The 24207-nt window shown below is 41.6% G+C and overlaps 1 protein-coding gene across 4 annotated transcripts in view; it reads right to left on the reverse strand.

Moving 5' to 3' along the window:
- acot11 (acyl-CoA thioesterase 11) overlaps nt 1-24207 on the reverse strand; it is a 166686-nt gene that overhangs the window by 82317 nt on the left and 60162 nt on the right. Inside the window, exon 1 of one of the 4 annotated variants that reach the window (XM_062979602.1) lies at nt 6538-6668. The exons of 1 other annotated variant lie outside the window; for it this stretch is intronic. Coding sequence is in view for 1 of the 3 variants with exons in the window: in XM_062979601.1 (XP_062835671.1) it covers nt 299-370 (72 nt within the window). In the remaining 2 variants the exon portion in view is untranslated. Of the gene's footprint in view, nt 1-298; nt 422-6537; nt 6669-24207 lie in introns of those variants that run through there. 2 more of the 4 variants (XM_062979603.1, XM_062979601.1) reach the window with 2 other exon arrangements.

Here is a 24207-nt window from a genome sequence, read left to right on the forward strand (position 1 = left end):
TAAATTCCTACTTGACAGATGCAACTGTCTTTCGGCTGCATAGGTCAACAGCAAGCTGGACTATTTACAGTCAGGAGCTTGCCCTGACCTGGGCTGGCTTCGAACTCATGACCTCTCAGTCAGTAGTGATTTATTGCAGCTGGCTACTAACCAGCTGCGCCACAGCCCAGAATGAACAAATGTTTTTGTCTAGCATTAGAACAAGATTGCTTGCACCATCCAAAAGTATCCAAAGAAGGTAAGATATCCAAGGAAGAACAGTACCCCAGTATTGAAAAAGGTCAACATCTTCATCTACCTTACGCCAGAGGAGATGATGATTCAAAGAATTGAGATCTTTTGTATTGGGTATATTTGTGGGTGAGTACATAGTCCTGGGGGGCCCTGTTGGCACAGTGTGTTAAAGCACTGAGCTGCTGAACTTGCGGACCAAAAGGTTCCAGGTTCAAATCCCGGGAGCGGAATGAGCGCCCACTGTTAGCCCCAGCTCCTGCCAACCTGGAAGTTCAAAAACATGCAAATGTGAGTACATCAATAGGTACCGCTACTGCGGGAAAGTAACGGCGCTCCATGCAGTCATGCCAGCCCCATGACCTTGGAGGTGTCTACGGACGCCAGCTCTTCGGCTTAGAAATGGAGATGAGCACCAACCCCCAGAGTTGGTCACGACTGGACTTAACGTTAGGGGAAAACCTTTACCTTACTACATAGTCCTGTGGAGCCCCTGCTGGCGCAGCAGATTAAACCACTGAGCTGCTGAACTTGCTGACCGAAAGGTCAGTAGTTTAAATCCAAGGAGCAGGGTGAGCACCGGCTGTTAGCCCCAGCTTCTGCCAACCTAGCAGTTTAAAAACTTGCAAATGTGAGTAGATCAACAGGTATCGTTCTGGCAGGAAGGTAATGGTGCTCCATGAAGTCATGCCAGCCACATGACCTTGGAGGTCATGGCCTACAGAAAACGCTGGCTATTTGGCTTAGAAATGAAGATGAGTACCAACCCCCAGAGTTGGACATGACTAGAATTAATGTCAGGGGAAAAGCTTTACCTTTACCTACAAAGTCCTGATCCAAGGCTGTAAAAGTCCCTTTCAAAACAACCTTCCCATGCAACCTGGGTCTCATCTTCCTTCTAAAAATATTTTTATATACTATAAGCACCTTTGTGGCATAGCTAACAATCTCTGTTTGTGAGCCATAAGGACCTGAGTTGTTTAGCAGGAGTGGACAGCAATTGGGTTGATGGTCCCATACATCACAGCATGCGATTAGCCTGGATTGCTTTCTGTCAATCCCTTGCATCATTACAGAAAACTAGCAGAAATGTGGAGAGTGCAGCAGGTTCAAAATAGTGCAAGCAATACTCCTTCCCATCGCTTGGGAGACAGTTACTTTCCCACCTTGTATTGTAACCTATATTCTCCTTTGCTCACAAATTCCCAGTTTTAAAACCATGGGAGTGTATTATACACTTTCTGGGAATGTTTAAAAACAGAAAAAAATGAGCAGCAATCAAGAAATTCTCATGGGGGATTATTGGTGTATAATTAAGCAATATCCATAGTAACCAAGCAAATCTGTACTAACCTGACCTACTTTGAAAAATTCCATCAGCTTGTTGGGCAACGACATGTTCTCTATCATAGTTCCCCCTCCCACCCCACACACACACACTTTGAAAACACAACAAGGACAGTACAGTTAATTATTTTCAACTAAGAAGCAGTAAAAGACAAAGGATTAGAGGCCTCATGGCAGAGACCCCAAACAATATACCAGGTTTGAATGGCATTCTGTTCCCACTTAGTAAAAAGTAAACGTTTCCCCTTGACACTAAGTTTAGTCGAGTCCGACTCTGGGGGGTGATGCTTATCTCCATTTCTAAGGCAAAGCGCCGGCGTTATCTATACACATCTCCTAGGTCATGTGGCCGACATGACTGCATGGAGCACCATTACCTTCCCGCCAAAGCATTACCTATTGATCTACTCACATTTTGAATGTTTTTGAACTGCTAGGTTGGTAGAAGCTGGGGCTAACAATGGAAGCTCATTCCATCCTGCGGATCTGAACCACTGAACTTCTGGTCAGCAAGTTCTACAGCTTATGGGTTTAACCCACTGCACCACCGTGGCCCCTCTGTTCCCACTTACAAATGAATAAATAAACCTTGACCTATAAAAAGAATTAAGATTAAGGGAACTCCGCACTTGATTCCTAGATACTTGATGCCATCCTGAACTATTAGAAAATGTGCAATAAAATGCAACACACAAACATCTTACATAGTACCATTTTCTCTAAAAACAAATCTCTTCCCATATTGTTTTCATGTCAGGTTCGAAATCATTGTGCAGATATTACATGGCACTGTCTAAACACTTTTGCTAAATCACTCAAAGCCCGTCAGTATTCATCCTCTTATGTCCACCTCCCTGCACGGCTTCCCCAGTTCCTTCTTTCTTTTCCAAAGATCAGGGTATATGTTCCTCAGTGACTCAGGCAATTGTGTTCTTGAGAAAGTAAACACAAAAGTTATCTCTATCAAGGAGGTTCAAAGTCCCTACTGTGCATATAAAAGTGCAGCTCAAGATCCAGGTCAGATTCTTGCTTAAATGGTCAAAGAGTTTGCGACATCAGCAGGATAAGGGGAAGTTCATTTTCTGGCCAAAGCCTGGGAGAAACGCATCCCACCATTGCCCCCATAATGAGTCACTTTGTCACGCACCCAGTGCCAAATTAATACACAAACTAAGTGAACCACATCTTAGAACCTCAAATGTTGAGAGCTTTCTAAATGCAACACAAAACAATTATATTGCAACGCATATTGAATATCCCTGGATTCCACACGATGATGCCAGGACTTCAGGTTTTCCCCTGAAGTTAAGTCCAGTCATGACTGACTCTGGGGATTGGTGCTCATCTCCATTTCTAAGCCGAAGAGCCGGCGTTGTCCGTAGACACCTCCAAGGTCATGACTGCATGGAGTGCCGTTACCTTCCTGCCAGAGCGGTACCTATTGATCTACTCACATTTGCTTGTTTTCTAACTGCTAGGTTGGCAGGAGCTGGGGCTAACAGCGGTTGCTCATGCCGCTCCCGGGATTTGAACCTGGGACCTTTCGGTCTGCAAGTTCAGCAGCTCAGCGCTTTAACACACTGCGCCCCCACCAGGGGCCCTGCCAGGACAATTAAAACAGAATTATAACACTGTGTAGTGTAAAGGGGTTTGTAGTCTGAAAACACCATGTGGATTGAATGATAAAAAATGGAAATGAAAGAATCCCATGCCATGGTCAGATTTTTGGGGACCCAAAGGTAAATTGGCTTCAATGGACTCCTTCCACATTTCTGCCCCTTCGGGTACTCTTTTCGATCTCTGTGAGCTCAATTCATACAAATGTCCCCCAAAAACCCCAGAAAATAAGTGAAAAAAATTGCAACATCTTCTTTGGCTGATGTGTAATATCCCAAAATAGGCCAATCTCTGAAAAAAAAATATTTAGCGAATAATGAAAAAGATGGGAACCTGTACCTTCTAGAGAAGATACAACATAGCATGGCATTGGGTTTTATGTTGTTGAATATGTTCACATAGGAGCCTTACATTTATACTGAACACAGAGCTTTTATGTAACCCTCAGTTCCTACCTGCCAGTTTGGCAGCTGCACATAAAATAACAGAGAGCACAAAACTTCCACAAGTTAGTTGCACTGAAACTGCGCACCCAAGTAAACCAGATATATCCCTACAGCCATGAATCAACAGTGTGAGTCAGCTGACAAAAACCCAATGCATCCACAGGAGCATAGGTTCCAGCTCCATCAGAAGCACCAATCTATTCCGCTTTGGTCAGACTACACCTGGATTACTATATCCAGTGAAGTCAGTACACTTCAAGAATGTTATCAACAACTTGGCTCCTATCCAGAGGAGAGCAACCGAGATGATCAAAAGACGGAAACCAAAGTTTAGGGAGTTGGCCATGTTTGAATTAGAGGAGATAAGATTACAAGATGATACAACAACAATCCTTAAATATCTAAAGGGATATCATGGAGAAAATGGAGCATGATTGTTTTCTGCTGCTCTGAAGACTAGAACACAAACTAATGGATCCATATTACAATACTTCGTTTATTATAATTATATTATATCATGTACTGTATATAATATTATATCTGATACAATAATAATACTAGAACCACAAACAACTTATTATAACAGCTATTTGACTGTGAAATGAACTGTCTCAGAGAGTGCTGAATCCTACTTTTTGTCATGTTTTTAAACCAAAATTGGATGGCCATCTGTCTGGAGTGTTTTGATTCTTTATTCCTACACAGCAGGGGATTGTGCTGGATGACTCCTCTGATCCCTTCTAATCTAAGATTATATGTTTCTATCAATGTAAGGAGCATGGAAGAAGAGCATTCATCTTGCCATTCCCCCCATATATGACCTTTTCAGACAGATGCTTTAAAGCCCAGTTACAGCTGGGAACAGGACAGAAGCTGGCAATGCTATTCATTTAAACTCACAAAACTACATTGTATGCATTAACAGCAATCACAATAGACAACTGCTCAAAATGCTACTATTTGAATAATAGGAAAGTTTATCCCAGGATTATCTAGATTCCAGTGAATGAGTAACAAACCCGGGACAGTTTGGCTCTACCAGACAGGTGTCAGGTATCAGACCTTCCCCAGCAACCAACAGTTTCCATTGTTATTGAAACATGCTTAGATATCTTTGAAATTAATGGCAAACCTTTTTGAGTTCAGGGTTCCAGAATTAGTTTAGCAACACTTCTTATCACACACAACAACAACAACAACAACAACAATGGTAATCCAGTTTAAAAAAGGCTCCTAGCATGGTTCATAGGGATATTTACCTAAACATATTTTGAAATTATGTTTAAGCCCAGCTTTCCAATAACCATCCTGTCCAATTTCTAGAATTAAGAACAGGAGTGGTAGATTTGTAAAAGCAGGAGCATAAAGGGATAGTGAAAAATAAATATATACTTGTGGGGTTCGCACAGAAGGGGGAACTTGATTCAGTTTCTTTCAGACAGAAAAAAGGGGGGGCGGGTGGGAATGAAAAAAAAACTAAGCAGGTTCATTCACAATCCACCAGATACTTTGCTCTGGGACGTCAAGTGTGCATTTCTTCCTTAACTACAGAAGTGGATTTCCAAATACACACATCCACAAAACACCAGACTTGGAAAGCCAATGAAAAACCTTTTTTCAAGTTCTGCCTGAAAGGCATCTCCATCAGCACAAAAGCATTGTCACTACATTTAAATAAGCTGCTTTGTCAAACCTCAGTCCCTGTGGGTGCATTTACACCGCTGTTTGCCATGACTTTAACTCTGATGGCACAAAGAAGGCTACAGATTCTATAAAACGACAGCTCTTGGGATTCCAGAGCACTGAGCTGTGACAATTAGTGGTGTCAAACTACAGTCAGTCTAATTCTAAAGCTTTCCTTATAGCAAAAGGTTCCTTTTAAATCAGGCATGGGCAAACTATGGCCCTCAAGGTGTTTTGGACTTCAACTCCCACCATTCCCAACTGACTGTTGTCGAAGGCTTTCATGGCTGGAATCACAGGGTTGTTGTGTGTTTTCTGGGCTGTATGGCCATGTTCCAGAAGTATTCTTTCCTGACGTTTCACCCATATCTTATACAGTAGAGTCTCACTTATCCAACACTCGCTTATCCAACATTCTGGATTATCCAATGCATTTTTGTAGTCAATGTTTTCAATATATCGTGATATTTTGGTGCTAAATTTGTAAATACAGCAATTACTATATAGCATTACTGTGTATTGAACTACTTTTTCTGTCAAATTTGTTGTATAACATGATGTTTTCGTGCTTAATTTGTAAAATCATAACCTAATTTGATGTTTAATAGGCTTTTCCTTAATCTCTCCTTATTATCCAACATATTCGCTTATCCAACGTTCTGCTGGCCCGTTTACGTTGGATAAGCGAGACTCTACTGTACCTCACAACCTCTGATGATGCCTGCCACAGATGTGGGCGAAACGTCAGGAGAGAATACTTCTGGAACATGGCCATACAGCCTGGAGAACACACAACAATCCTAACCGATTATTAGGAATTGTGGGAGTTGAAGTCCAAAACATCTCGAGGGCCCAAGTTTGCCCATGCCTGATCTACACTACAGAATGAATGCAGTTAGACACCACTTAAACTGCCATGAAATCCAGAGAGTTGTAGTTTTGCATGTTCTTTAGCCTTCCTGGTCCCTCACCAAACTACAAACTCCAGGACTCCGTAGCATTAAGCCATGGCAGTTAAAGTGGTGCAGATAATCCCTGTGGAGCTTGCTTCTCCTCCCTGCCACCTCACTTTCTGCCCCAGAGGAAACTGGACCCTGCCACCTAGAAGCAGGCTAGCCCTGGCTCGGACTCCTCTTATGCAAGCAGGGAAGGCCTTCGCTGGCAAGGGGCGCCCGGCTCAGGAAGAGAAGGAGAAGCCACCTGTTTGCCATACCTTCCTTTCTGCTCTCTTTGCCCGTCTCCCGCCGAGGACACCCACCGTGGTCAGCGCCGTGCTGTGGATCCCAGGGGAGGGGAAGAGCTCCAACTTCCGTACCAAAAAAAAAGCTCAGTAAACTTTTCTTAAGGTGGAACTTAGCGGATCTCCTCCTGAGCTGCTCCCCAGTCCTTGCAGAGGAGCTGACAGCGCCGACGCATTTGATCAGATAAAGGGGATTTTATGGCCAAAATGCCCAGGGCTTTGGGTCTTTAGGGGCAGGAGCCCTCTCCCTATAAGACTCCCTATAAACCCACTGGCAAAACACCCGAAGCTTTTGCTTTCTGAGTTCCTAAGGCAAGCTGCAGTTCAAATTCTTGTTGTCCCGCCACTCCCCAATAGCATATATTAGGCAATTATATGGTGTTAAGAATTTCAAGCCTGGCAACATTCTACTGAATGCTGGGATTTGCAGTACAGGGAGAGCTCGACTGCCTCACCAAACTGCTTCTCGTCACTTTCAAGTCATTTCCAAGTTACAGTGAACATAAAGTGAGCCCACAAGGAAGATTTCTTGATCAGATTTGTTCAGAGGAGGGTTGCTTTTGCCTTCCTCCCAGGCTGAGAGTGATTTGCTGAAAGTCACCCAGTTGAATATCTAGACCAGTGGTTCCCAACCTTTTTTGGACCAGGGACCACTTGACTAAGGACCACTTTGACCAGGGACCACTCTCCAACATTAGTACCAAAACTTCTAGGAATCACTTTTTGGTCAACTTTAGATTCGGTTTGGTTATTTGGGGTGCTGATTCAGAAAACTGCATTGGATAGACCACACCAGCTCTAGTTTCTGATACAGAACATATGCCAACCAGTAGTCACCATCTGCTTGCCCACAGAAAACCATATTTAATAATCTAGAGCTGATGTGGTCTATTTAATGCAATTTTCTGAATCAGTAATAACCCCAGGAACAGGCCTAAAGACAAAGACACCAAGAAAATGTTTTTGTTTTTAGTTGGGCTGTGTTATTATCCGTAGTAGTAATGGTGAGACCACGGACCATATTTTAGTTCTTGCAAATCACTGGTAGTCCATGGACCACAGGTTGGGAATCACTGATCTAGACTAAAAGATTTCACACCACTTTCTGTCCCTGTAATAACTGCATTTTGAAAAAAATGGATTGTTGTGTAAACAAGAATTGGTGAGAAAGCTTCAGTGGAGTATCTTTTCTCCATGATAACTCTTTCAGGAGTGAATTTCCAAGGGGTAGATTTATCTCACTTCCTGTTGTCTTACCTCAGTTTGTTACTAGGAGTCGTGTGTAAGTCAGATGTTTATAATTTAGGGACTGACTGTAATCTCTTGCAGGGAATCTTTTTATTGACCCTGTGTGTTGCATTTCTATCTGTATTGTTATTCTTTAAATGATTTCATACTTCTCAAAATTAATGGCATGTTGATATGAAAGCTTGGTTTAACATATTTTTGTTATCGGGTTTTTAGAAATTTATATTGCTTTAGCTTTACAATCTGGGATATAAATAAAATAAAGTTGTTGTTGTTGTTGTTGTTGTTGTTGTTATTTTATTGTATGACACAGCAAACAAGATAGATATGCTGGATTTTGTTTCACAAAATCACAAGTCGAACACTTCCCAAGTGTCTAGGACTGTGTGATGTATTTTCGGATGATGCGTGCAGATCCTAGCACGGTGGCCTTTTGCAGTTGACAGATCGTAATTTTGTCAATGTTTATTGTTTCCAAATGCCGGCTGAGATCTTTTGGCACGGCACCCAGTGTGCCCATCACCACCGGGGCCACCTGTACTGGTTTCTGCCAGAGTCTTTGAAGTTCAATCTTGAGGTCCTGATAGCGGCTGAGTTTTTCCTGTTGTTTTTCGTCAATGCGACTGTCACCTGGGATGGCAACATCAATGATCCAAACCTTTTTCTTTTCCACAACTCTGATGTCTGGTGTGTTGTGTTCCAGAACTTTGTTAGTCTACAATTCTTAACAGCCTACCAGCTGTTGATGTCCAATACATCTGGAGGGCAGAAGTTTGCCCATGCCTACTATAGATGTATAGCATTTTAATTCTATAGGAGCCCCTGGTGGCACAATGGGTGAAACCCTTGTGCTGGCAGGACTGCTACCCGAAAGGTCGGCTGTTTGAATCCGGGGAGCAGGGTGAGTTCTTATATGTCAGCTCCAGCTTCCCATGCGAGGATAAGAGAGAAGCCTCCCACAAGATGGTAAAACATTCATGTGTCTCCTGGGCAATGTTCTTGCAGACGGCCAATTCTCTCACAGTTTCTCAAGTCGCTACTGACACCAAAATTTTTTAAAATTCCATGGAATCTTGGGATTTGCAGTATAGAATTCTCAAAGAGTTCTACTTCTTCACCAAAGTACAAAGCCCAATATTCCACAGAGCAGAACCATAGTAGTTAAAGTGGAATCATAGTGCTATAATTATATAGCGTGAATGAGCCCTGGAGCATATTACAGCTCACAGAATCAGTGAGTGACAAAGAGCGGCATGAAGGTCTCAGCTGTGGTGCTTACAGAAGGACTGCGAATTCATGACAGTGCTGTCAATGCAAACATGGGTTTGCTTGTCTCTCCTTTATTCCGCCATTGTGCAGGACATTCTCTGCACTGACTGGCAGTGGCTCTCGAGGGTTTTGGAGGAGGATGGAGGAAGAAAAGAAGGGACTGCAACTGTCAATCATTCACTGATGTCCCCAGCTGGCCTTGGAAGGAATAAAAAACAGAATCACTGCAGGCAGGCGAAAACTGGGTTCATTTTATGAGTAGAAAGGATAGGACACTTTAGGTTAAGTGCAAGCCCCCATAAATGTCCTGATCCACCATCAGCAGTGAATTCCCTGCCAATTTCCCTTTCGTTTCATACAGAATACTCTTTCTGCTGCCAGAAGAAAATGTGTTGTCTATTTGAGGATCACTTCCTACCCCCCAAAAGCCCCAAAAGAGGTAGCTTTTTCTTATTTTAGAAATAATGTGGGAGGAATAGTCTCCATTCTGTCCCAGAAAGGAAAACAGATCGCTGGACAAGGTGTGCATGTACGTGCCTTTGTGTATAAGTACAACCTCGTTCTAGTATTAGAGATGAAAAATATGCCAGCATCTTCACAACCCATTTAGAAGAATGCTATCTCAACTTTGTCCCTGGAAGCCTCTTCTTTACCTGGGTTAGGATCTAGCTACAGTGTTTGTGTGGAATTACTTGCTCTCCACTAGTAATCTTTTTGGGAGGGCAATACCTTTATCCCCTGCCATGGGTATAGATCTGGACTTACGGAGAGGGGCCCCTGTTGAAGTTCTTTCAAGACTTCACTCATTTTAATCCAGGCCGTAGACCAACCAAAACAACTTTTTGGAAACTACTGTTCAGCTCCTCCTTCTATCAGAAGCAAACAAATCAGAACGTCTACTGTAATTGGTTTCCACCTAGAAGATACATCAACATCCATCATTTATAGCCAAGTCCTATAATGTAACCACTTCAGTTGAAATCGGTCAGACCTGTTCAAGATTTAAATCAAGCATTGCTCTGACTCTAATATACACCCAACAAAATAAACACCTCAGCAAGGCCAGACTAGTACCTACTACACAATGAAAAAGCAACAGAATACTATTTATTGCTCTCTGCAGTTCCCAGTGAAATACACTTGAACACTGTCATTGACCTCAGCATAAGAACTGTTGAGCAAGGAAACTTCAAGGACAGATTTCAACAAGAAATCAATGAAGAAGAAGTAATCAAGCAGTGCAGCTCTGTCTCCTTTAACTTGAAAAGGGACAAACATGTTAATCAGCTTGACAACATCAAGACGTCTCTTTGTGGAATGCCACTTTTACATATTGCATTGAATCCGGTCTTTCCACTAACAGTGCTAAAGATAGCGAACAAACATCCCACACAAGAACAATAAAAACAATAAACCAATTGCAATCACATACCTCCAATTATCCTGATGTGGCAAGGATAGTTCCAATTATCAGTTTCTTTTCAAAATGCCCCAGATTCTCTCCCCTTCTCCCACCTCTTTCTTTGTCCTCAGCATACTTCAATTGCTGCAAACCAGGCTTAAACTGCAACAGCAGCTTGCACTCCCTTGGTTTAAAGGCCAGACTGAAGTTTCCTTGCACCCTCTCCCTGAAAAGAACAAAAATGGCGCTGATCCCATCTCTTGAGTTGCAATCTGGGTGCAACTCAAGAGAAAGCCCTCGCTTACTTGCTTGTCAAGGAGATTTCCTCCAGTGATAATATGCTCCTGAAGATCTTTCTATAGGCTGATAACAAGATGGACTATATAATCCTAGGGTCCAAGATCTGAATTGCTGCTCAGCCATGGAAACCATTCGGGGACCTTGGACAAGACTTATTCTCTTATCCCTAAAGGAAAGGAAAGCCCATCCAAAGAAATTTTGCAAAGAAACCTCCTTGATATATTTGTCTTAGAGCCATCATAAATCAGAAATGACTCACATGCACATAAATCCCAAGGAAAAGAACAATTGGTGCTGGAATTTCTCTTAAATAGGTGAAAAGTGAGTGATGAAGGGCTAATCTGGTCCTGCCAGGCTGTGTATCTGATGGAACGTGGCTGGTCATGTTTTTTTCCCAAATGGAGGCTTCTATTCTAGCCATTTTAAGGCAAACTAAATTGTTGGCGCATGGAAATAAAGACCGCAAGTATCTGTTCAATCTTGCTTTTGCACCTATTTTTTACCATTGTGGCTTTCCAGTTCTGCTTGTGATTCTGCCAGGAATACCTCTCTCCCTCAAGAGATGACAAAATAAGTTGCTATTTTGTCAGGGTACCAGAAGAACATGCTTTCCTTGCAGACAAGAGGGAAAAGAAAACCTTTGATATGTTCTTCAGAATTCATTATATAGTCTGTACACAAGACACCAAATATCCACAGGGCTGCCTGTAGCCTAGAAGGCACCTGGGACCTAGCAACTCTGGTTCTTATTCCACAGTAAAGATAGGAACGTTTATGTGGAAAGTGTCACAACATTAGATTTACAATAAAAATTAAACAAATCACATCAATTATTATGAAAAGATGAACATTGGCAGTAGTTCTGTTATTATTGTGTGCCTTCATGTCATTTCCAACCTGTGGTGACTCAATCCTGGGCTTTTCTGGGGCAAAGAATATGTGACTTGCCTACTTTGTCTTTTAAATTCACTTTACATTACTAGATAGAAAATCTTAGGTAAAGGTAAAAGTTTTCCCCTGACATTAAATCTAGTCATGTCCAACTCTGGGGGTTGCTCATCTCCATTTCTAAACCAAAGAGAAGGCGTTGTCTGTAGACACTTCCAAGGTCATGTGGCTAACATGACTGCATGGAACACCATTACCTTCCCACCGGAGTGTCACCTATTGATCTACTCACATGTGTATGTTTTTGAAGTGCTAAGTTGGCAGAAGCTGGGGCTAACAGCAGGAGCTCACTCCGCTCCTCAGTTTCGAACTGCCAACCTTTCGGTCACCCAGTTCAGCAGCTCAGCAGTTTAGAACTCTCATTCATTCATAAAATCAAAGACTGTTTTGAAATGGTAGGATGCTACATGGATCTTGGAAAACCTGATTTCTCACCCATTCACAATAGGAAATAGGTGAGTTTAAAAAGAAATACACACCCTAGAGAGACATGGGTAGCAATGGCAAGTAGACTTTAACTATAAATACAAGCAAGAATACAGAGCCACCTAAACTTAATCCATCAATCCCATCAACAATACCAAGACCACCCCATCGTCATACCACAGTGAGCTTTTATATCTCCTGAGGTCTAGTTCCCGAACCTCTGTGCATACCAAAATTCATGTATGTTCAAGACCCATTTCAGATGTTGGCACAGTAAAATGATATTCATCACATAAAATGGCAAAATTGGGGCTTGTTTTTTGTGTGTGGGAAATGATATTCAAGCTATGGATGCATAAATCCATGGTCCGACTGTACTCCTCAAGAACAATTCTAAAGAAATCTTCCTGAGAAACCAAGAAAGACTAACCACTAAGAACCCTCTTTGATTTTTTTTTCATTTCCACTTACTCTTCTACCATCTATGTGTCCTGTTATCACTGTCCTTTCCTGGGGATCAGTGCTGACTCCTTATTTCTCCACTTTCCCTTTTGTCTCATACTTTCCATTTATCTTTCTGATCAGTCTTTTGTGACTTCTCCTTCTCTATTCCACCAAATTTCTCTAGTTTCATTGGGATGTCTGCTGCCCCTTCTCCACTCATCTCTCTTCTTCTTCTGTACTTCATCTCATATCACCTTGTCCAACATGTATTGCTTTCCCATCTCTACTCTCTTATTTTTTACACAAGCAGACCTTTCCAAATGCATTTCTGTACACCACAGTCTTCCACTTTTTGCTCTTCTTGCCTTACTCTATCCATTGTGTTCGTCATTTTCTGATGTCCTACCCTTGGAATAAGGAGAGCAATTATGTTGAGGAAGAAATAACAGTTAATACCCCTTTATTTTATGTACAAGGGGATACACGTTACAATGATCCTGACTGATGAATAGATCACCTCATAACATAGGAATTTTGCCCTGCTTTACAGAAGTGCAATCTTTTGTCTCCCATTATAAATACAAATTGTCAATGTGTGACTATAATGCTTGGATTCCTTACGGAAAATTTGCAGCTCAAATTTGAAATCATTTGATAACAAATACCCTCTAGAATGCAATCTTGAACTAGCTTTGGTTGTGCTTCAGCAGAAAGGAATTACTTTCTATGCAATGACAACGTAGTCTGTGCGCATTCAGAAGAAGACTTACAAGCTACTCTAAACACCTTCGCAGAAGCATACGAGAAGCTCGGCCTCTCATTGAACATTGAGAAAACCAAAGTGCTCTTCCAACACGCACCAGCTAACCCCTCTGCAATGCCAGGAATACAGCTTAATGGTGTCACATTAGAAAACATTGGCTACCTTGTCAGCCACCTCTCCACAAAAGTCAACATTGACACCGAAATACAACACCATTTGAGCTCTGCGAGTGCAGCATTTTTCCGAATGAAGCAGAGAGTGTTTGATGATCGGGTCATCTGTAGAGATACCAAGGTGCTTGTTTACAAAGCTATTGTCCTCCCAACCCTGCTCTACGCCCGCGAAACATGGACAGTCTACAGATGTCACACTCAACTCCTGGAGCGTTTCCATCAGTGTTGCCTCAGAAAAATCCTGCAAATCTCATGGGAAGACAGGCGGACAAATGTCAGCATGCTGGAAGAAGCAAAGACCACCAGCATTGAAGCGATGCTCCTATGCCATCAACTCCGCTGGACTGGCCACGTTGTTCGAATGCCCGATCACCGTCTCCCAAAGCAGCTACTCTACTCCGAACTCAAGAAGGGGAAACAGAATGTTGGTGGGCAGGAAAAGAGATTTAAAGATGGACTTAAAACCAACCTTAAAAACTGTGGCATAGACATTGAGAACTGGGAAGCCCTGGCCCTTGAGAGCTCTAACTGGAGGTCAGCTGTGAACAGCAGTGCTGCAGAGTTCGAAGAGGCACGAATGGAGGGCTTAAGAGAGAAACATACCAAGAGGAAGGAGCGTCAAGCCAACCCTGACCGGGACCGCCTTCCACCTGGAAACCAATGTCCTCACTGTGGGAGAACATGCGGGTCAAGAATAGGTCTCCTCAGCCACCTACGGACACACCACCAAGACACCAGAAACAGAGGACCATCATCCTCGACCTACGAGGGATTGCCTAAGAAGCAGGGCCGGCCCAAGGAAATTTTCAAGTGTAAGCGAAACAGGATTTTGGTGCCCCCCCCCCCCCCAAAAAAACCCAATCACCGAGAAATAAAAGGTAGAAGGTAGAGGTGAATAGAATGGATAAAAGAGTTTACCTTACAACCAGAAGTTTATTAACAACATTATGTTCATATAGTAACATTACATAGAATTAACACCAATCTTGCATTTTAATAAATAAATAAGTACATACCATGGTTGTTGTATGTCTTTCGGGCTGTGTGGCCATGTTCCAGAAGCATTGTCTCCTGACGTTTCGCCCACATCTATGGCAGGCATCCTCAGAGGTTCTGAGGATGCCTGCCATAGATGTGGGCGAAACGTCAGGAGAGAATGCTTCTGGAACATGGCCACACAGCCCGAAAGACATACAACAACCCTGTGATCCCGGCCATGAAAGCCTTCGACAACACATAGTACATACCATATCGCAAAGAACACCACTCTGAAAACAGGGGAATTCCAGACAGGAAACAATCAGGGCCAGCTAACACCTCCCAACAAAAAATTCACTCAGAGAGGAAACAGCCAGGCTGTAAATCTGCAAAGCCATTACATCCTTATCATTTTTCCTAATTGCAGCATTCATACTTGCCTCTAACAGACAAAAAAAATCAGAAATATTGTATATTCACAACCTTTAAGAAATAATATCCCCTGATGGCACAGCGTGTGAAAGCGCTGAGCTGCTGAAATTCTGGACCGAAAGGCCGCAGCAGGTTTGAATTGGGGGACCAGAGTGAGTCCTCACTGTTAGCCCCAGCTTCTGCCAACCCAGAAGTTCAAAAACATGCAAATGTGAGTGCATCAATAGGTACTGCTCCAGCGGGAAGGTAACGCCGCTCCATGCAGTCATCCCACATGACCTTGGAGGAGTCTACGGACAACGCTGGCTCTTTGGCTTAGAAATGGAGATGAGCACCAACCCCCAGAGTCGGGCACGACTAGACTTAATGTCAGGGGAAAACCTTTACCTAACCTATGAATGTATTATTATTATTATTATTATTATTATTATTATTATTATTATTATTAATTCATGCCTATCCCACTTTTCTCCCGTGGGTGGGATTCATACAAATACATCCGACCACAATACACAATCAGTTAAAACATCATATCCAGATATAAAAGCCAAATTAAGATATCAAATTATTGCACTTGTTGCGTACCTCGGAAAATCTTTTTACGCTAATGCATACTTTGAAATGATGGTAGGTGTAAGATTTGACGTTAGTTCACACGTGATCACAACTCTGCTCCTGTGTACAAACTCTTGTGGGGCATGGTGGCGTTGGGCGCCATAAAACTACAGTATAGTCTCACTTATCCAAGATAAATGGGCGGCAGAACGTTTGATAATAAGGAGGGATTAAGGAAAAGCCTATTAAATCAAATTACGTTATGATTTTACAAATTAACCATCAAAACATCGTGTTTTACAATAAAACTGACAAAAAAGCAGTTCAATACATGGTAACGTTATGTAGTCATTACTGTATTTATGAATTTAGCACCAAAATATTGCAATGTATTGAAACATTGACTACGAAAACATTTACAGTAGAGTCTCACTTATCCAAGCTAAACAGGCCGGCAGAAGCTTGGATAAGCGAATATCTTGGATAATAAGGAGAGATTAAGGAGAAGTCTATTAAACATCAAATTAGGTTATGATTTTACAAATTAAGCACCAAAACATCAGGTTTTACAACAAATTTGACAGAAAATGCAGTTCAATACGCAGTAATGTTCTGTTGTAATTACTGTATTTACGAATTTAGCACCAAAATATCACGATATATTGAAAACATTGACTACAAAAATGGCTTAGATAATCCAGAACCTTGGATAAGCAAGGCTTGGATAAGTGAGACTCTACTGTACTACTAAAAGGCAGACTCCGTTGGATAATGCAGAAGATTGGATAAGTGAGACTCTACTGTACTACTAAAAGGCAGACTCCGTTGGATAAGGCAGAAGATTGGATAAGTGAGACTCTACTGTACTACTAAAAGGCAGACTCCGTTGGATAAGGCAGAAGATTGGATAAGTGAGACTCTACTGTACTACTAAAAGGCAGACTCCGTTGGATAAGGCAGAAGATTGGATAAGTGAGACTCTACTGTACTACTAAAAGGCAGACTCCGTTGGATAAGGCAGAAGATTGGATAAGTGAGACTCTACTGTACTACTAAAAGGCAGACTCCGTTGGATAAGGCAGAAGATTGGATAAGTGAGACTCTACTGTACCTTCTGAGAAGGGGTCAATGGAACCAAAAGGGCGAGGAAGCCCTGCTTGAGGGGCGGAAGGCCCTTGGCGTCCTCATCCAGAGGGAGCTCTTGGGCATTAGGAAACCACAAACCCCAATTCTCCCTTAGTTCCGAGACGCAGGCGCAGATCACCCTGGCGATCTGCGGCCGCGTCCAGGAACTAAGGGAGAATTGGGCGATCTCTGCTGTGCGCGTGCACACAGCAGAGATCACCCAATTCTCCCTTAGTTCCTGGACACCGCCGCAGATCGCCCTGGCGATCTGCGCCTGCGTCCCGGAACTAAGGGAGAATTGGGCAATCTTTGCTGTGCCCCTAGCGGCCAGCGCCCCTAGCGGCCAGCGCCCGAGGCCGCCGCTTCAGCAGCCTCATATGTTCAACCGGCCCTGCTAAGAAGTAAGACTTTCTCTGCATTAAGCCCCTAGAGAAACACATAAATCACACATCCTTTACATTGTATAATCAAACTTTAGAAGCAAAATTAAAGGCTTTTTAACTAATTGGAAGGTTCAACTATCAGCACAGATCAGGAACAGATATGGTAGCTGCACGATTTCTAAGGAATTTGGAAACTTAGAGAAGGGATCTGTTTGCATCGAGTCATAATTTAGCTCAGACCAGATGTTGCTGTTGGAGGCAGTAATTCCTGGATGACACCCTAAAGCCAATCAGAATAGCCCCTTTTGCCCTTAGAAATCCAAATACTTGTGAGGAATTTTATTAATGCATATTTCAAACACTGGAAAGGTTAAAAGGAATTGAACAAGGCAGTAACACCCCTTTGTTGCAATCCACAGGAGGGGAAGGTCTTGACTTCAAAACCCTTTCCACTTGTTTTTATTATCAATGTGCTTACATATCTTTAGAGCTGCTCTTTCCGGTACACTTGAATATTTACTTTCAAGCCCTGGAGAATTTATGTTGGGTGTTGCCTGACTGCATATATTTGGCTTGGGTTCTAAAGAAGAATAAAATAGAGGGTTACATAATCAGGAATATAGATTCAAAATAAAATTATGTCCAGATCTGAAAAATCTTCAAATAATTAGTTTTATTCCCTATTGCTCAGCCATTAAAACTTCTGCTTTCTTACAAGAGTCAAAAGAAGACCAAAAATGAATTGTAATGCATGTTCAACACTGTCAGACTTATGGATCACAAGTCCCATGATAAGTAATTTCCAGCAGCCTTGTCCAAAGCAACTGGTTTTAAACACAGTTCTGTAAACCAAAGATATAACCGACTAGCAAAGGCTATCAAATTTATTTAGTAGATGACCAGCCCACATTACATTTTATCCTAACTTAGCTGGCACACAGTACATATGACTGGAGACTGGAAATAATATTATTGTTATTGTTGTGCACTTTCAAGTCTTTCTGACATACTGCAAGCCTAAAGCAAAACTATTAGAGGGTTTTCTAGAGTGTGTGACACACCCAAAATAATCTGGTTGATTTCAATGGCCAAGCAGAAAATGAAACCATGGTCTCCAGGATTGTAGTTCAGTGCTCAAAACACTGCACTACACTTGTTCTGGCAATAACTAGTAATTTGCTCATTAGTTATACCAATTTGCCAATCAGAATTAATATATTAATCTATTGGTTAAAAGCACTCACTAACAAAAATGGAAATAGCTAGTGTACTACATCTTCTAAAATTTTACAATGGAGCCCACTGGTTCCCATCAGACGATGTTGAACTACTTCTGTCAGGGCTCCGTTGTAAAACTATAGAAGATCTGCTTCATGCCACTGCCGTAACACAGGAGACTTCCCGTGTTGCCTTTGAGACAATGGGGGGGGGGGGGGAGTTGGGTGGCTGAGTCAGGTGATGTGGGGCATGGGCTCAACAGAGTTCACATGCCCCCTGCTGAGCACCGCTGGATTCACCATGATGCACGGCGATTCTGGCAGCCCGCGTGATGAGGTCCTTAGTGCTGAGCCAAAGCAAAAGGGAAAGGTGCTTCAGGAACTGCACCTGAAATTCCTCTTTGAGGGATGTCATCTCTAATTAAATGTCCAGGGTTCAATGCTATGCAATGCTGTGATTTGTAGTTTGTTGAGGCACCAGCATTCTTTGGCAGCAGCCCCCATGATTCCAAACTACAGCCCTGCATTGAGCCAGGGCAGTTAAAGTGGATTCATTCTATAGCATTGATGCACCCCAAGGTTTTCTTTTCAATTGCTGAAAGCTTTGATGTTCTAACGCTTTTATATTTTAATAAGGAATTATAAGCATGCAGCCACTGTAATGTGCACCTTTTTTTTGCACTTTTTGCCACTGTGCATTACTTTTGGCAACAAATATTTTTTTGAAAATTGATGTGGCCATTAAACTCAATGGTCCAGTAGACTTGAGTAAATATGGATAGTTAAATTTAACTAGTTGTGTATGGATGTGCTTCATCTTATCCCAAAGAGATTCAATGCCACTTGATCCTATTACTCCTCTTTACGTTGTGCTTCTTTCCCACTTGTGTGCACAGCTGATCTTCTTCCCCACCATCACTGGCGCTGCCTGTCCTTAATGTGAAGGACTTTCAAACTCATCTTTATATGAATTACCAAGACCAGGTTGGAGCTGCAGGAGGGGGAGGATGAAGAGGAGCCAGATGGTTGTACACACACAGTTATAAAGATGAAGAAACAGTGGCAAGGGAGCTTGGGCCACCACTGCACCGGCGCATTGTACAAATCGTAAGATGTGAGAAGTGTCTCAAGTGGTTTCCATGCAGCTGCAATGACACACAGACCATGCCTGCAGCATTGGCAACAGCACAACACATGCGGTTAGAAAAAATAGCAAAGCTTTAAACAGAGACCAACAAGGGTTGTAATATGCAGGCTTTACCTTCCTGGCAACATCTCAAAATACACATTGCTGTATCACGGGACAGAGGCCAAGGAAGGATTTTTCTTTCTAATGCAAGTGGAGATCCAGAACTCGGGCGGAATGGAGGCAGCACTAATTCAGACCAGATTGTAGAACAAGGAGAAGAAAGAACGGGGCAGCCAGGTACAGAGCAGTCATTCCACCCTTTTTGACTTTCTGAAACTCTAACAGCAGAGACTTGTCTCTTTGTAACTCCCTGGCAGGGCTGAGTAATGTGTGAAAAATTGGGTGCTGATGAATAGCTGCTCCAATCAGCTAGAATGGCCAAAGCTGAGGAATGGCAAGAGTTGCAGTTCAACAATGTCTAGAGGGCTATCTGTTCCTCATCACTGCACTAAGGATTCATAGTGCCAGAGCTTGGAGTTACCTAATTACAAAAAAAAAACCAAAAAAAAAAACCACAACAACAACAACTAGTTGTGTGGAATTCATTAGATTTCTCCTATAATGAAAATACTATGACATTACACACACACTCCCCCACCCCCAATATTGACAGGAGATACATTCCAAAAAACCCTACTGATACTTGGAACCATAGTTCACAGTGAACCCTATATCATAGACTCACACTTTTAGTTTTTGTAGCACGGGTAAGTGAAACTATGAATATTGAATTCGCAGATAAGGGGGTGGGGTCATAATGTAGATAAAATTATTAAATTATAACTCCAGGTTAATGAGAGACATTTTCACTCCCTTAGTGGCGTAACCAGAAACATCTAGTTTCCTTCACAGTTATGGTGCTGTGCCCTTACTAAATAGTAGAAGATGAAAATCACATGATTCCAGTGTTGGATTATGATGTGCCTTTTATTTCTCCTTTATGTGCTCTTGTCGATGTTGATAAGAAAATTAAGTGGGCAAGAGAAGTGTATGTTTTGGACCACAACAAAATGTGTAGCAATCAGGTGAGTTTTAAAGAACCAAATAAAATTAGGGCAAAGTCACATGTTAGTCATGTAAAATTCCAGTTATAACTATGGAAACAAGGTTGGAACTGTAAATGGAGTTATGTACTTCAATAGGAACAATCTGTAATCTGGTATGTATCCTAACATGGGTGGTCTGATTATAACGCCATGCTTTCCAAACATGATAGCATTTGCTGAAAATGTTGTTGCTATGTGCTTTCAAATCTTTGTGTGACATTGATCTTGGCCAAGATTTCAGTTTGGCACTGCCTTCTTGAAAGGCTGAGAGTAGGTGACATGCCCAAGGTCACCCAAAGGCATTGCATGATAGAATCCAAATCTTAGTCCTTCTGAGTCCTAGTTCAACTCCAAACAAAATACCACATTGGCTCATGCCCTGATTGTATTATATCCTTAATTTCTTTTACCACCATGCAATTTTATCCTTTACTACAAAGCACAGACCCAATTACAGTTTCAGCGTCATTCTATTTAGAAAGAGCTGCACGTTTCCCATTGTTCTATAGTAAATATTGAACAGAAAACCTGTTAAGAAAAAACAGCCATTGCCCATTGAAGATGAAGAGCTTGAAGCAGCTATCATCACACAGTTTATGGCATACCATCCATCTGGCTCAGATTTTTATCTGGAATACATATCCAGCGCATCTCCCTGGAGGTGGCATTTTCCAGAACATTTTATAGCATTGCTTTTCTTCCCCACACGCAGGCTTGTTTACAGTGTGTGTACACTTTTTATGGCCGGGGAAAGAAAACAGCCTCTATAATCATGCATAGTAATCAACCCTCATTATTTACTCTTAATGATTTTACAGTATTTTTACACTAGTCCCCTAGAAATTTTAGTCATCCCAAAGAGAATAGCTTGCTTGTAACCATTTGCTAATTGCACGTATGAATGTCAATTAATTCACTTAGCTAATTATCCACTCCATGAGCATCATGCACCAAAGAACTGTAAAAAGACAGGCATATGGTAATAGATTGGAACAGAATATAGCATGTTGGTGTGGATTCATTCAGCAGACGAAGGGTTGTGGGGGACACACATGTGTATTAAGTTAGCACATCAGCACACCCAAGATGAAAAGATGCTGTCAGCTTAGGGAATACAGCCTTTATAAGCCATAATTACAGCATTATGCTAATTGTGACTGAACGATATCAAAACATCACAGCACTGGAAGGATACTGGAACAATAATACAATTTGGTTTGGAGGCTTCATCTTAGGGCAAACATTCAAGAGGTCCCAGGCAGCTTGCTCCTTTCAAGAATGAACACACGTTACATCGAATTTAGCAAGTCCTCTTGAGAAATCACTACAAGTAAACAGCGCGAGAGAAAGATTATCAGAGCTTCTCCTAAATTTAATGACAAGGAAAACCAAATATTTTAAAAGGAAGCACGTAAGACATGTTGTGTGTTGAACTGAAGAGCTCTAGTTGTATTTGGTTCTAAGAGAAAGAGAGGAACACAAGATAAGGAAAGCACAATCCTTGTCAAAGTGGAAACCATGAAACAATTGATTTTAACACATTTGCTCTCTTTAGCAGACATGTAACTGCAAATTTCATTTACTCCAAGTGTGAGCCGGTGAACATTAATGAATGTTTGCACTGTCGCTCTGCAACAGAAGAAAAGCAATTTGGGATTTTAGGCTGATGGCTCTGGAAATACTATTACTGCTCTTCTACTGATTCAGAATCAATTCATCAGAGTTCTGTAATATGCTACTCTGTACATATGCATCTTCAGCTGTGTTCTGTCCCATTTAACACAGGGGTCAAAGAAGCAATACTTCAACTAAGTATGCAATTCAGACATTTAAAAAAACATACTTTTATTTATGACCTAGTGAGCGATAATTTCAACAGTGTAAAGAGAGAGACAAAAAGGTATTAAACTCAAAGCCTGGATGCAGTTTGTACTAGCTGCAATTTTTAATCAATTTTCTATATATACAGTGTATTGAATAGTGTTATGCTTCTGTATGGAATTGCTGTTCGTTTTGTGTAGTTTCACTCATGTCGTCTCATTTTTCGTATTTGGTTCCCGCCAACAAAAATGGGCCGCCTATATGACATGAATTTTCATCTGGCTAATGAAAAACACAAAAAAATTTGTGCCATTGGCGGCAATGGGAGGACTTCCAAGGCTCATTTTTTGGGCTAGAGGGGTGAAAATCACCACACATGGAGGGCATTTGACCCCTTTTAGCCCAGCAACTTTTTAAACGTTTGGGTCTTCCACAGAATACTATTGTTATTAATAATATTATTATTGCGGGGGTTAGGTTCCAGGAACACCCGCAATAAGTGAAAATCCGCGAAGTAGGGACATTATATTTATTTTAATATTTATATATTATTTTAGTAGTTATACACTATTTTAAGTCTTTATAAACCCATTGTGTGTTGATAAATTGCCTCCTTCTCCTCCCGTTGCCGCTTGGGCTCCTTTTCTCTCTCTTCGGCTTCTCCTTCCTCCCTTCCTTAAACTGTAAATTGTATTTTTTTATTGTTTATAATAGTCTTTTAGAGTTTATTGAAAAACCGCAAAACAGCGAATCCCCGAAAAGTGAACCGCGAAGTAGTGAGGGAACACTGTATACACACACACACACACACACACACACACACATATATATATTATTGTAAGACCCATTGGCTCACATCAGATGTAGTGGGGAGGCACTCCTCTCCCAGACTCCGCCTAGGGTCTCAGAATAACTATCGTTATTTATATTAATATTATTATTAACACCCATTGGTACACATCAGCTGTAATGGGAAAGCAGCCCTCAGCTAGTACCTGCTTATTGTTACGGGGCCAAAACAAAAGGAAAATGAAAGCAAGCATGATGACTGTGCAGCTTTCATTTTCATCACCTCTCGTTTCCTACAAAAATGTTGTCATTCATTTTGTGTAGATGAACGGTCTAAACAAAACGATAGCACAAAGGAAATGAAGGAAACATTTTTGCGCACCTCTAGTATTGGAACACTGCTTCTTAAACTGTAGGTCCCAATCTCAAATGGGGTCCCCTTAGCTCAATGTTGGGGTCATGAAAAAAATGGCAACAAGGTTTCTGAGTGCCACCCATGTACATGAATCTGTTAGCAATCATGTACAGTATTTACAGCAGACTCTTCAGAAAATGCTTCAGCTATACTCCACAAAAGGGAAAATAACCTCATTCAGCCAGCCAGTAGATTTCTACACTCCAAAAAAGAAATTCGGTTTAAGATCTTTTGACAAACTTTTTATTCAAAACTAATAATATATACATGTGAAATAAAACAACCAAGTCAGGTAAGCCGCGTATAAAAACATTCTGAACTTTCTAGAGACTGTTTGAAAGCTACCCTTTTTATGCAAAGAGAGACTATATCTACGTATCTATCTATATAGATATATCTATCTATCTTTCAAGCATATCTGTTTGAAAGCTTCTTCAACGATGTGAAAATTTTCATTTACAGAAGTATGTGATGTGTGTGCATGTACACACACACACACACACACACACATGCACAGCGCTCTGCAGAGAGTGTTCTACAACCTGGAAACTTAGTACTTCCATCTGCAAAGTGGATAATAAAAGCAGTTTTGCAGACATCTCTAGTGGAAAAAGCTCATTATGAAAGGGGGAAGAGGCACTAGCTGGCACATTAGACTAATAAATCAAAACCTTGTGGATTCTTTTGCATTAGCTAGCCTAGCCTTTGGGACAGCTTGAG

The sequence above is a fragment of the Anolis carolinensis genome, chromosome 4, assembly GCF_035594765.1.
Source record: "Anolis carolinensis isolate JA03-04 chromosome 4, rAnoCar3.1.pri, whole genome shotgun sequence".
Classification (NCBI taxonomy): Eukaryota; Metazoa; Chordata; class Lepidosauria; order Squamata; family Dactyloidae; genus Anolis; species Anolis carolinensis.